We start from the raw sequence: 14,232 nt of genomic DNA, 5'->3' as shown, positions 1-14,232 counted from the left end.
TCTGTCCTTCATCAGTAAAGATATTAAAGAGGCAAACAAGAGAGCTTCAATTTTTTTTACATCTATGAATGAGCCAACCAGTGCTGTGGTGGATTCCACTGTTCCTTCCACTTGAAGGCAGTTATGTGAGTGGTGATTTTATGTTACCTGGAGAAGATAATGTTAAGTTTAGAGGATTCCAATCTCTGTTCAGAACAAACATGCTCCTTCCTAATTCCTTAATTGAAAATCCAGAAAACCCCGGCCTAATGAGAGATAACTCCTTTTCTGAATCTTCAATAACTAGGTCAGAAGAGTTAGAAAGAGTGGCTTGGCAAGTTTCTCCAACTTAATCCACATTTTCGAATAATCCCATAGATAGTGAAATTAACTTTTCTTTCTCTGTGAATGAAAATACTCCTGGAAATTATGAAACTGAGACTGATGAAATATATTCCAAATCTCAAGAGCAATAGAAAAAGTCTTTTCCCAGATAAAAGAGTCTCAAAATAGTGTCTATAAGAAAAATAGCTAATCTTTCTGATCAAGAAGATCCAGCTGCTATGTTTAAATTAAGTCACTTTACAAATACAACAGTTCTCATTCCAGCTATACAGAAAATCCCTCCTTCAGCAACCAAGCTCAATCTTCTCTCCAACAGTGACAATGATGTTGATGAAGAATTCCATATGTTGGAAGCAGGAAACTCATTTTCAGAAGATATCAGTATACTGAAAGATGATTCTTTCACTGTGGAATTTGATGATACTTCTTTCAAATCTCCAGCACCTCCCAACTTAAAAGGAATCTCTTCAGTTTATTCCACATTAACTCTTTCAGAAACATCTAGATCTAATGATCAAAGCTCTGCCTTTCATGATAGAGTCTCTAACATAGGCAGGTCCAGCACAAACACTCCAGCAAGATCACATGGCCTACAATGAAGACCAACTCTTCTTTCTGATTTCACAACATCCATAGGTACTCCCAAATATTATGAACTCACTCCTGTTACCATAATGGGAAAAGATATCACAAAGAAGATTGATTATAGCTTTCTACCTGAGGAAACAATTATTCCATCTGACCAAGTTATCATTTTGCCTATTACCATTACCTCTGAAAACTCCATGGCAAGCACTTTTAAAGATAATATATTTAAGCACAAAGATTTTATAGACAGTGAGCAAGCTGCTGAGTATGAAAAAAATTATTTTATAAAAGATATTTCAGAAAGGATGTCTGATATTTCTTCTGAAGGCAAAATCACTCCAGCATATGTGGATGATATAATTACTACCTCTGATGACAGTGGTTCTGAATATGTCTCAGATAACTCTGTCTTGGAATTAGAGGATAAAGCAAATAATTCCTTTATAAAAATGAGTACACTCAGATATGCCCCTAAGATGCATAGGTCTCAAGCACTATATACCACAGTGGCTGCTTCAGATAGTCTCTCTAAAGCAACATCATCAGAGTTTGAAGCTAAAGAAAATTACCAAGCTATAATTCCTAAACAGAAAAACAAGAACTTTGACATCAAGGCCATTCTTTTCAAAGATCCCTATGTCAATGTCAAAACCAAAGCTCATAGACCCACAACTCACTTCACAATCAATGCAAGTGAGAAGGCTTCTAGATTTTATGATGAAACATTTGTGAAAAAAAAAGGCACCATAAATGGTGATGATGACATCATAATTCCCTCTGAAAGCTCTGACTTTGGAAATAAAATAATTGAGTACTCCATTTTTTCATACATAAAACCTGTAGTTGACAACAGAAAATTCACAACTGATAACTACTAATCATGCTATCGAAAGTAGTTATAACTTGTTCAGGAAAAACATATCACCTGCCATTTATAAGACATTTACACCCAGCAGGGCAGACACTATCACATCCAGTATATCTGATTTTGCTGAAGATGAAACAATTACAGCTGTGGCATCTGATTGGTTTTTCCTTTAGCTTAGCTTTCTAGTGATGACATTTCCAATATGCATGAAAACCCAGCTCTTATTTTTTCTCTTTTGAGAAAGATGTCTTCCAATAAACCAAATGTTCCTGCTGTCTCCACTGAGGACAGAAATAACATGGCTTTTCTAGCCTTCCATCAGATAGTGTCATGTCTTTAAAACCTACGTCTGTTGGAGTACCTGAAACTCTCATCTTAACTGCTAATTCTCATACTAAAGACACTGCAGCTCCAAGACGCAAAAAGTGAAAACTTACATCATCATCCAACAATGTTAATTTCAACAACATCGAAGCCTATGCTAACAGATTTCAGTTACTTTAAGGAAGGTATTATCTCGGGAAGGCAAAACATTAAAAGTCAAATTGTCCTGAATGCTCTTCCGTTGGTCTGTATTGTTCTCCAAGCTGCTTCCACTGACTCTTCAGACAATATTGAAGATGTCAGACCTAACACATCTGCTACTCTTATTACTAGGTACAAAATTTTTGATATTGATGCCTCTGCCATTTGAAATTCAGAACCTAAGAAAAGAAGCACCAAGTTTTCTACTTTTATTCCTAATGAATATGATGACCCAAATTTCTATCACACAAGAGAAATAACTAAAGCTTCTACAGAGAAAAACACAGCTAGTGAATTTTAAGTGAATCACCTTATAGATGTAAATATAATAATAGGAAATGATCTAGTTATCCAGATGGAAACAAACTCTATACAAATGGCATTTTTAAAGTCTGTTTCTAAGGACTCTTTTCCTAGTCAAGTATCCCTGAAAAATCACAGGTGTGCCAAATGACCTTCCTGGGGTTTTATTAAGAAATCTTCCTTTATTAGCAGTTTTCACGTTTTCACTTAAATGTAAGGAATATACTCTGAAACACATGTCAACAGATATAAATTTAATACTTTGTTTGGAAAATACAAAATGTTTCAATTAGTGTAACAGACACTCCAACAATGGAAGAAACTACTATTCAGATTAAATAAAACTTATCTATAGAAGCTGATTCTCTGTCCTTTAGTCAGATAATGTCTTCAATGGCAATGATCATTTGGTCAAAAATGAGTATACTATTATGTATTCCCTGGAGCACATAACTTCAGTTTCATCCTCAAGAGTGCTAAAATTCCTGCAGTTCCACCAGGATTTTCCCCATATGCTTTCTTCTCTTTGATGGATGACACATAGTCAAACTGAAGTGTTCTTTTGAAGGGCAATGTTTTAGAAAACATAGATAATGTGAATAGCATTCCCCTTAGAGGAGGAATAATTATGCTACAATCAATGTGATCCTACCTCACAGCTATACTTGTGGAAGCAGAGTTAGTGTGATCACAAAATTAATGCCTGAAATTAAAGACTATTTGACAAATTAATATCAATGAAGATGATGTAATTATTTAAACTGACTAATTGGAGATGAAGTGCTCACAAAAGTAAATATTTTATAGCTTATTCCAACCTCTTCATCATAACAAATACCTAGTCTTACAAGATATCTTACAGCAAATATACAGCTAACCTTACCATCTTTTCTTTTCCTTTTTGGACATACAAAAAAACTTCCCCAAAGTAGGTACCAAATCTTCTGTTTACAGCATGCTTTATTCTGAATTAAGCTTTATAAAAACTAAATGATAGGGGACAAAAATGGAGGTTAAGAAAATCCTCCCACTGAGAGAATGACTATCCCTGTGGCATTCTTTACTGGCCCAGGAACTGATGGCATTTCTGTTCAGAAACGTATTTTTACAGAGAGTGATGATATGTCTGCAACCAGGCTAATCATCTAAGACAGAAAGCTGAAAACTTTGAGGTTGAGTCTATACTTAATAAAGAATAATTATTTGTCCTTGAGATGGAACCCACTATTCAGGCTGATGTTGCTGCCCTTTCTCAGATTTAGTTGTATCTGAGTATGAAAATTCAATTTCTTCTAACAACACTGGAAAAAGACTCATACTAGCGTTAACACTAGACTGAAATCTGCTTTCATCTAATTAGCTAAACCTTAAGGTTGATAACACAATGATGATGTTTGATATAATTAACATTATTATAAAAAATACTCCCTCTGAAATTGAGAAAATAATTCTTAAAAATAATGCAGTTATCCACATCTTGATTCTTGTTTCTGGGTGAATTTTGACACATGACACCAGCTCCCTGCCACTGATAACCCTCCCTGTCTTCTGGGTTAAAATAACAGCCTGCAGAAAAACATTCCTAAAACAATTTTAACCTGCAAAACTTGAGACTCTCACTGTTACTCAAGTAAATTCAAGAAGTAAGGAATACAATGAAAAAGAAAACACTGAAGACCCAAACAGGCCAATAACTATTTGTTATTATCTCTACCGAAAAAGTGGGACTTCCTGTCATGAATAAGAGAACTAACTGAATTCCCTGCTACCTAATTACCTTCTGTAGCTATACTTACTGACAAAAACACCATTAATTTTTTTAGATACCAATTTTTTTTAATACTATGAATCTTAAGGGAAAATGGCTTCACCTCAAAAATACTCTGTTACTTGCTTGGAAAATAGACGACTTTAAGCTGATGCTGATAAACTTGTGGCTTCCAGAGTTTTCCTTACAAATACTAAACCCACAAGGTACCTGGCAGTCTCTGCTATGTCTGTTTCAAGTGACCCTAGCTCTTTATCAGGAGACATTTTCCTTATAAACAGCAACATGGTAAATCTTAAGTTCCCTGCAATTGAAATGCTTGGCTGTGAATTTGATTTCATAATCAGCACGGACTCTATTGTCTTTTCATCCAATATTCCTGCAATTAGCTAACCAATCGCAGCCTAGAAACAACCTCCAAGGAGACCCAGTGACATTGCCCCCATAGCTGATGCAACAATCACCATGATTACCCAAGCTTTAGTCACTCTGATGAACACTGCTCTCCTGCCTAGAGATACCACTGAGTCCAGAAGCAAGACCTGTAAGAGTGCACAGTGCCACTTTGCCCCATGGCTGAAGACGGTTTGCCCAAAATTTATTCTCATCCTCCAACAGAAAGCAGTAAAACACCAACTGCAGCAACCATTTTCTTTGGGGCTGACAATGCTATTCCCAAATCAGAAACAACTATTACTTCAGAAGGAGACCACGTCACTTCAGTAAATGAATATATGCTAGAAAGCGATTTTTCAACAACTACAGACAACAAACTGACAGCTAAAAAGGAAAAACTCAAATCAGAAGATGATATGGGGACCGACTTTATTAAGTCAACAACTCACCTACAGAAAGAAATTACCTCTCTGACTGGCACTACAAACTCCATAACAAGAGACTCCATTACTGAAACTTTCATGCCAGTGAAAATTGGAAATATTTCATCACCAGTTACTACTGTTTCTTTAATAGATTTTTCCACTGACATAGCAAAAGAAGATATCCTCTTGGCTACCATTGACACAGGAGATGCAGAGATCTCAATAACATCTGAAGTCTCTGGCACACTAAAGGACAGCAGTGCCGGTGTTGCTGACGCTCCTGCCTTTCCACGTAAAAAGGATGAAGCTGATATGAACAAGAATAATTCCTCCATCAAATCCAATGTCCATGCTGATGAGGCTGTCCAGGTCACTGATTCCATTATTCCTGAGGCTGAAATCCCTTCTGCTCCTGAAGAAAGCTTCACTACTATTCCAGACATAACTGCCCTTGAAGAAGAGAAAATAACCGAAATTGACCTAAGTGTTTTAGAAGATGACACCAGCGCTGTGGCTACATTAACTGACTCTGATGAAGTGAAGTTTATCACTGTGTTTGAACTCACTACCTCTGCTGAAAAAGACAAAGATAAACGGGAAGATACTCTGCTAACTGATGAAGAATCTACCAAGGGAGCCAATATTTGGACGGAGAGAGATACTGCAAATGAAGCAGAGACCCATTCTGTTTTGCTTACTGCTGTTGAATCCAGATATGACTTCATTGTCCCTGCATCAATAGCTACAAACCTAGTGGAAGAATCATCTACAGAAGATTTGTCTGAAACTGATAAAATAAAGACTGTACCTAAGATCACTGAGCCATTTTCTGGAACTACCTCTGTATTAGATACCCCAGACTATAAGGAAGACACCTCCACAACTGAAACGGGTATCTTTGAACTACTGAAAGAAGAACCCGATGAGTTCATGATTTGAAAGCAGCAAACGAGATACCGCATAGAATTGTGCAATAGCCTAGCCCGCTAGCCTTAACATCTAAGAAGTTTTTCCAACATGCAAAAACCTTTAGAAATGAAAGAATGTGGGCATTTAAGGCAAGTATTCGACTTAATAAAAGCAGATGCTTAGGACTACAGGTCATGTAACAGATTTATGGAAACTTAAAAACCGCAGTGGAAGAGTCCCCCTAGTATCACAAAGTTTCAATATTCTAACAATTACTTAATGTAAAATTTTTCGTCCTAGCCTTCAGGGAGTATGAAGACAGAGCAATGTAAAAGCTCATTTCTACAACATTTAATGATGCATATCATTTAGTTAACAGGCAATATTATACTTAAGTGAGAATTAAGGATATGAAGAGAATCAAATTAACCTCTCAAAAACATTACCATAGCACTAAAAAGTTCTCCCAAAATGCTTGTTCCAAACAATGTTTTCATTAGTATTTCGCCAATGATTCTCTTCTATTTAAAAAATTTTTAATCCTCACTAAGAATTAAGGCAATTCAGTAATTGTTTAGCACCCACATGTAAGATACATAAGATTTATGATAGGGTTCTTGGCACATGTTAGATACAAACTAAAGCAAAATGATATTTTACAAATATGCATATTTGTCAGAAAAAATGTTCTGTAAACATATATATCAATTTAATTTTCTTTCTGTTAAAATATGTTTTCTGAATTTTTGTCCATGTTTTCCAGGTCTTAAACACTGAATATCACACTCTTCTTATGATTCTTGTTAGCGATTCAGGACGTAAATCTTCATTCTTTTCTGGCACAGACTACTTAAACGGGTCTGTTTTCACTTTGCTCATTTTTCTTCAATAAATCTTTTTGGCAAGCAACTGAGTTACTGTGTGTAGGTGTGTTTGATATTCTAGTATAGACTTCTCAAATTAGGAGAAATAAAGAGAAATGAAAATTCATTGTTTGTTTAAAGAATAATATAGTTCTAATCACCAGAAGTAAAATTATTCTATAGAGATTCATAATTGTATTACACTAAAAAAGAAGTAAAAACAATGCCAAAACACCAAGTGAATGAAAGATATTATGTATGGGGGGTTTGTACAGGGATTTGCACCATTAAATAAACTATAGACTAGAATAATCATAATAGTGTGTTAAAACCCAGAAACAAATTATGACACAAAAATTTGTTATACAGTGAAGTGGACTTCAAAAACATGGGATATAATAGTTAATCTTACTTGAACAATCAGTATTTGGTAAAAAATATGTTGGAATAATAAACAAATTTTAAATTCTTTTTAAGACCATACTTTAAAATAAATTCTACATGGATTAAATACTTTAATGTAAAAACTAAAACCATACAAAAACTTAGGAGGAAATGTACTTGTATATCTATCCAAATGGACCTGAGAAATCGAAGCATATATGAAAAGGTGATAAGAAGATTGATAGGTTTGACACCATGAATAGTTAAAATTCTGAAACAAAGAAAATTAACATAAAATTTAAAAGTAAATAACTTTATTTTACAGAGCAGTGAAAAGATTACTATCATTTTTCTATAAAAGTTTCTACAAAGTATTTTAAATGAACAGTAGAAATAAACATAATTCATGAAACACAAATTGTTAATGAACATGTGAAAAATATTCAATAGACATATTCACAAAATTAAAATAAAGCTATTACACATCAGTTTTAGCCATTTGAGGATTGACAGTGATTATTGTACATACTCATTGTCAACTCATTTTCCAAACTTCCTCCAAATTTCTCCAGCCTTTCTGGAATGCTAGAAGCCAATTTGGCAATACATGTAACAAGCATTTTAAAAATTGGAAGTTTTGGCCCAGTTATTTTACATATTTTACATATTTTAGCCCTGGGAATTTTCCTAAGAATCAGAAATTATGAAAGTTCTAACAGTTACTGAGCTCTGACTAGTTGTGTTTATATTTAGAATAACATTTGATCCTCATGGTACCCTAGAAGGAGAAACATTATTATTCTCATTTTAGTGATAAGGAAACAGAAAAGCTACTCAACATGCACCAAGCTTCATAGTTAATATGTAGCAAAGAACGCTTGAAACCCAGGCAGTCTTCATCCAGAACCCATGCTCTTTTAATCACTATACTGTATGGGCCTTCAGATTTAAACACAAGAATGTTGGCAAACTCTTACACTGAAGAATGTGATTTTACATGTTCATAAGGGAAAAAACACTGAAAACAATCTACAATTGTAGTCACATGTAATTAATTACACTTCTATATACCCATATGAAGCCATAGCTTGCATCTTTTAAAATGGTTCTAAGGAAGAATATTTAATCAAATGGATGATATTTTCATACAACTCTAAGCAAATTTACACAGTGGTATGTATGCAATATATACATGCATACACATACACACGCATGCAGAATGTCTGGATTATATATATCACAATATATAATCTCTAGGAAGGACTGCAGGTGATTCCGTTTCATTCTCTGTGCTTTTGTGCATTTTTTTTTTTTTTTTTTTGAGACGGAGTCTTGCTCTGTTGCCCAGGCTGGAGTGCAGTGGCGCGATCTCGGCTCACTGCAAGCTCCGCCTCCCAGGTTCACGCCATTCTCCTGCCTCAGCCTCTCTGAGTAGCTGGGACTACAGGCGCCCGCGACCACGCCCGGCTAATTTTTTTTGTATTTTTAGTACAGACGGGGTTTCACCGTGGTCTCGATCTCCTGACCTCGTGATCCACCCGCCTCGGCCTCCCAAAGCTCTGGGATTACAAGCGTGAGCCACCGCGCCCGGCCGCTTTTGTGCATTTTTAAATGCTCTCCAATCATCCAGAACATAAACTGTACATATGAGAGGATGAATGTTTGTCAACCCCATTAACTAGAAAACTTGGAAGCCAAGCTAAATCTTTCACTCTTACTTGCTTCCCATACCCAATTAAAATATTACAAGTATTTTGAGTGTTCCCTATGTGTCAGACACTACTTTATTTTTCATTCACAAGGCATGTATATGCACCAACTATGTTCCAAGCACCATGAAAGTGTTTTGAGACACTGTAGTGAATCAAATGACACCATCCCTGCCTTCATGGAAATTAATCTACCATAAAAGACAAATTTTAGACAATCTCAAATAATCACAGGAAGAAATGACTACATGCAAAATGTGGTGGGTGTTTCAAAGAAAAAACAAAAGATTATAATTGCAGATTTTACATACATTTAAGGCCAAGAAATTGTTTCTGAGGGGGTAGGATTTAAGCTAAAATATTGAAAAATGTGGAGAGATAAGGAAACAACATCTCCAAATCCTTGAGGCTAGATTTTTCAAGGATATGAACAGATACAGTATCAGCTGGAACATAAGATGAAACTGGAAAGGTAGGAAAGAGACAAATTATACAGTACTTGTTAAACATCCTGGATCTTACCTGTTTGGAAGATATTAAAGGTTTTAATCATTTTATCCTCAAAACAATCTTAGTACTGAGAGCACTGGCTAGCTGAAAAGCATCATTATTTTATAAACTCCAACTATACTTCTCTCAAGGACTTTGTTTAGGAAAATAACTTGATAGTCCCCTTTGCTTGGAGGAGATGAGGCTCTGAGGCATAAACTGAACTGGAACAGTTAAACAATGCTAAATGACAAGTTAATGGGTGCAACACACCAACATGGCACATGTATACATATGTAACAAACCTGCACATTGTGCCCATGTACCCTAAAACTTAAAGTATAATAATAATAAAATAAAATAAAGAGTAGAAAAAAATAAAAATAAATAAATTTCAAATAGTTGTTCAGTTTTCTCAAATGCTATTTTCCTCATCAATCCATGTGACCATGCAATATTTTTTTATTTCTCATACTGCAAAAATGGTGGATTACATTAATTTATATCTTAATATGACACTAGGTTTTTATTTCTGGGATAAACCCCATTTTGGCATTGTGTATTATGTGTGTATATTTATGTACTGCTGAATTCAATTTGCTAATATGTTGTTGAGGATTTTTGTGTTTATATTGATACAAATATTGGTGAGTTTAATTTTAATCTTATAGTATTATCTTTATAACAGAGTAATGCAGGCCTCAAATAATGAGTTTAGAGTATTCTCACTTATTCTATTATCTTGAAGAGAGATTGTATACAATTGGCAGTGTTTCATTTTTAAAGTTTTAGAATTCACTTGAGATATAATCTGTTCTTTTAGCTATCTTTCACAGAAAGGCATAAACTGTAAATTCAATTATTCTTTATTTTATAGAGGACTATTTAAAATTGTATCTTTCATCTGCAGAGTTTTGGCAATTTGTGGTGTATAAGAATTGGTCTATTTCTTCTAAGTTGTGAAATTCATAGGCATAAAATTGTATATTGGTTCTGTATTAATCTCATTAAAAGCATATATAGTAATAACATCCTTCAAAAAAAAAAAGATAATGTGCTCTACAACAGAAGTTAACAGGAATTTGGGGCTAGGGCTTAGAAATAACAAGAAGAACAGCACATCGGCAACTGGTTAGAGTCCAGGAAGATGAGTGGCCAGTGAGATTCCTGGTGGTCAATGAACATTTTTCCAAGAAAGGGTGCCTAATTATCCATTTTACCTTGTGCCATTTCAAAGCAAAGTTTCTCCTTGCCCTGAAATTTGATTAAATGTCTGTAAGACACAAGGTCTTGAATATGCAATTCTTGAAAAAATAAAGAAATATAGGAGGCAAAGAAGAAACAGATAAGATGAGTAATTAGAAAATGAATATGAGAGTCTTTCTTCCCAGATATTCTAAATAGTGATGCCCTGAGAAAGGAGTGACGGGCGTACAGTGAGTAGACATTTAGAATAGTCACATTTCACAGATAACCAAAGTGAAACAGAAAAGTCACTGGCCCCAGATAACGATGCTAGTAAGTAACAAAGCTTAGCTCCAGAGACTTGAGTGGCTCCAAAATTCAAGTTCAAATCACACTGCTTTGTGTGAACTGCTGAATAATGAATCATTCCATCTCTTTATCATAACCCTTCCCCTTGATCCATTCCCGTTGCCACTGCTTTGGTTAAGGCTAACGACTATCTTGTAGCTGGTCCTCTCACCTCTGGTCTTGTATTTAGCAAATTAAGCCCCACAGCACTCATCTCTAAACCTTTTTGCTCACTCCCTGTTCCCACATGCCTTGCCACAGTCATGAAGAATAAGCACATGAACCAGTCAGAGCAAAGGGGACAAGAGGAAGTGCTTTGGGGAGACTCTGGGGAATAAGTTTCTGAAGGAAACTTCCGTCTAAAGACATTTAGGGCCAGGAGCTGCTAGAATCACCTTGGATGACAAGGAGGCAGGTTGCTTGACAGTAAAGTGAACACTGAGGATATTAGAGACAAGAAATATAAATATGAAATAATAAAGAACGTGAGACTAGTCACATCATGTAGCAAGCCTAACTAGTCTGCTTATTTACCTGAGACAATGCATTTTCTAATTAAACAAGTTTGGGTTACGTTTTCTGTTGTTTGAAACCAACATATCTTAAAAACTGACAACCCAAGTTATTTCAAGTCCCTGTGTCTATTTATTTATTTATTTATTTGGTAGAGAAAGGGTCTTGCTCTCTTGCCCAGAATGGTCTCAAACTACTGGCCTCAAGCAACCCTCCCACTGAGTGGTGACAGCGTGCTGGCAGTCCTCACAGCCCTCGCTCGCTCTTGGCGCCCCTCTGCCCGGGCTCCCACTTTGGCGGCACTTGAGGAGCCCTTCAGCCCACCGCTGCACTGTGGGAGCCCCTTTGTGGGCTGGCCAAGGCCAGAGCCGGCTCCCTCGGCTTGCAGGGAGGTGTGGAGGGAGAGGCGCGAGCAGGAACCGGGGCTGCGCGTGGTGCTTGCCAGCCAACTGGAGTTCTGGGTGGGTGTGGGCTTGGCGGGCCCCACACTCGGAGCAGCCGGCCGGCCCTGCCAGCCCCGGGCAATGAGGGACTTAGCACCCTAGCCAGCGGCTGCAGAGGATGTACTGGGTCCCCCAGCAGTGCCAGCCCACCGGTGCTGCACTCGATTTCTCGCCGGGCCTTAGCTGCCTTCCCGTGGGGCAGGCCTCGGGACTGCAGCCCGCCATGCCTGAGCCTTCCCCCGCCTCCGTGGGCTCCTGTGCAACCCGAGCCTCCCCAACGAGCACCACCCCCTGCTCCACGGCACCCAGTCCCATTGACCACCCAAGGGCTGAGGAGTGTGGGCGCATGGCACGGGACTGGCAGACAGCTCCACCTGCAGCCCCGGTGCAGGATCCACTGGGTGAAGCCAGCTGGGCTCCTGAGTCTGGTGGGGCCTTGGAGAACCTTTATGTCTAGCTCAGGGATTGTAAATACACCAATCAGCACCTTGTGTCTAACTCAGGGTCTGTGAGTGCACCAATTGACACTCTGTATCTAGCTGCTCTGGTGGGGCCTTGGAGAACCTTTAGGTCTAGCTCAGGGATTGTAAACGCACCAATCAGTGCCCTGTCAAAACAGACCACTGGGCTCTACCAATCAGCAGGACGTGGGTGGGGCCAGATAAGAGAATAAAAGCAGGCTGCCCGAGCCAGCAGTGGCAATCCTCTCGGGTCCCCTTCCACACTGTGGAAGCTTTGTTCTTTCTCTCTTTGCAATAAATCTTGCTACTGCTCACTCTTTGGGTCCACACTGCTTTTATGAGCTGTAACACTCACCGCGAAGGTCTGCAGCTTCACTCCTGAAGCCAGCGAGCCCACGAGCCCACCGGGAGGAACGAACAACTCCAGACGCACCACCTTAAGAGCTGTAACACTCACTGCGAAGGTCTGCAGCTTCACTCCTGAGCCAGTGAGACCACAAACCCACCAGAAGGAAGAAACTCCGAACACATCCGAACATCAGAAGGAACAAACTCCGGACAGGCCTCCTTTAAGAACTGTAACACTCACCGCGAGGGTCCGTGGCTTCATTCTTGAAGTCAGTGAGACCAAGAACCCACCAATTCCGGACACACCACCACAGCCTCCCTAAGTGCTGAGATTATAGTGCCTGCTGTTCTCCCAGTGCCATCGTCTCATGTGGTAAATATCATCTTTCATATTCACCTCACATGCTATCTTCTTTAACCACCCCTTGGTATGATTACCTGGTGTGTATCCCACTATGTACATCCTTTAATCACACTACCTATAATATTTCATTGTATTTACTTGATAAAAGATCCTCCTGTGTCACAAGATAATCCTACCTGTAGTTTCCTCTGACACATATATCTCTGTCCAAAGTTCCCTCTGTCCTAGTGTAACCCCTGTTTATAATCCCCACTGTACCCCTTCCCTACAGATAACCTTACACTGGGGCATAGCACTCTCCTCCAAGTCACAGGGAGCTTCTGACCACAAAAAGAGAGGGAGAGAAGCCAATCTTAAGAGGCAAAGACTCCTGACCATGAAGAAAGAACGTTATCCTGAGGAGATTCCCAAAGTTAAACTAGCTCTACAGGAGGAGGCATTAAAGAACACTCATAACTTCAAGGCACCAAGAACAGTGGGAAATTAAGCCAGTGTGTTTATAGAATATGTGCTTCCACCAATTCTACCTATTGCAAATTAGGAGTAAACAAAGGATATATGAATTACATTTTGAGTCTATGGCCTTTATTTTCATCACAGTACTACTGGTATGTTGTTTTACTTTTCTCACATGTATTTCAAACATAAGAGAAGGCTGAATTAAAATTGGCATTTCCGTTCCCTCAAATTTCTCCTCTTCTAATATTCTCCATCTCAGCAAAAGGCAGTATCTTCACAGTTGTCCAAGCTGGAAACTGGGGACTCAGCCTTCACTTCCCTCTCTCTCATTCTCCATACCTAACAAATACAAAGTTTTTACCGTGGCATTCTAAATACAGCAGAAATCCATTTGCCCTCCTTCCCACTGCCATTTCTTTATCCAAATCTCTATCAAGCAAAAGTGGAAGTTTATTACACAAACTGTAATTTCCACTTCCTAATTCAAAAAATTATCCAGTGACTTTCCACCAACTTTAGGATGAAGTCCAAAATCTTTACAATATTCATCAGAGTCGCCA

At 38.0% G+C, this 14,232-nt stretch overlaps 1 protein-coding gene across 1 annotated transcript; it reads left to right on the top strand.

Moving 5' to 3' along the window:
- The first annotated feature begins 4,879 nt into the window (after positions 1-4,879).
- Positions 4,880-7,019, top strand: CABS1 (calcium binding protein, spermatid associated 1). Its single transcript, XM_032164278.2, has 2 exons — positions 4,880-6,255; positions 6,870-7,019. The coding sequence occupies exon 1, from the start codon at positions 4,949-4,951 to the stop codon at positions 6,134-6,136; it is 1,188 nt and encodes a 395-aa protein (XP_032020169.1). The 5' UTR covers positions 4,880-4,948; the 3' UTR covers positions 6,137-6,255; positions 6,870-7,019.
- Positions 7,020-14,232: the final 7,213 nt, after the last annotated feature.

Source organism: Hylobates moloch, unplaced genomic scaffold (genome assembly GCF_009828535.3).
Source record: "Hylobates moloch isolate HMO894 unplaced genomic scaffold, HMol_V3 SCAFFOLD_2, whole genome shotgun sequence".
Lineage (NCBI taxonomy): Eukaryota > Metazoa > Chordata > Mammalia > Primates > Hylobatidae > Hylobates > Hylobates moloch.
Note: the sequence above shows the minus strand (reverse complement) of the source record. Positions and strands in the feature narration are given on the sequence as shown.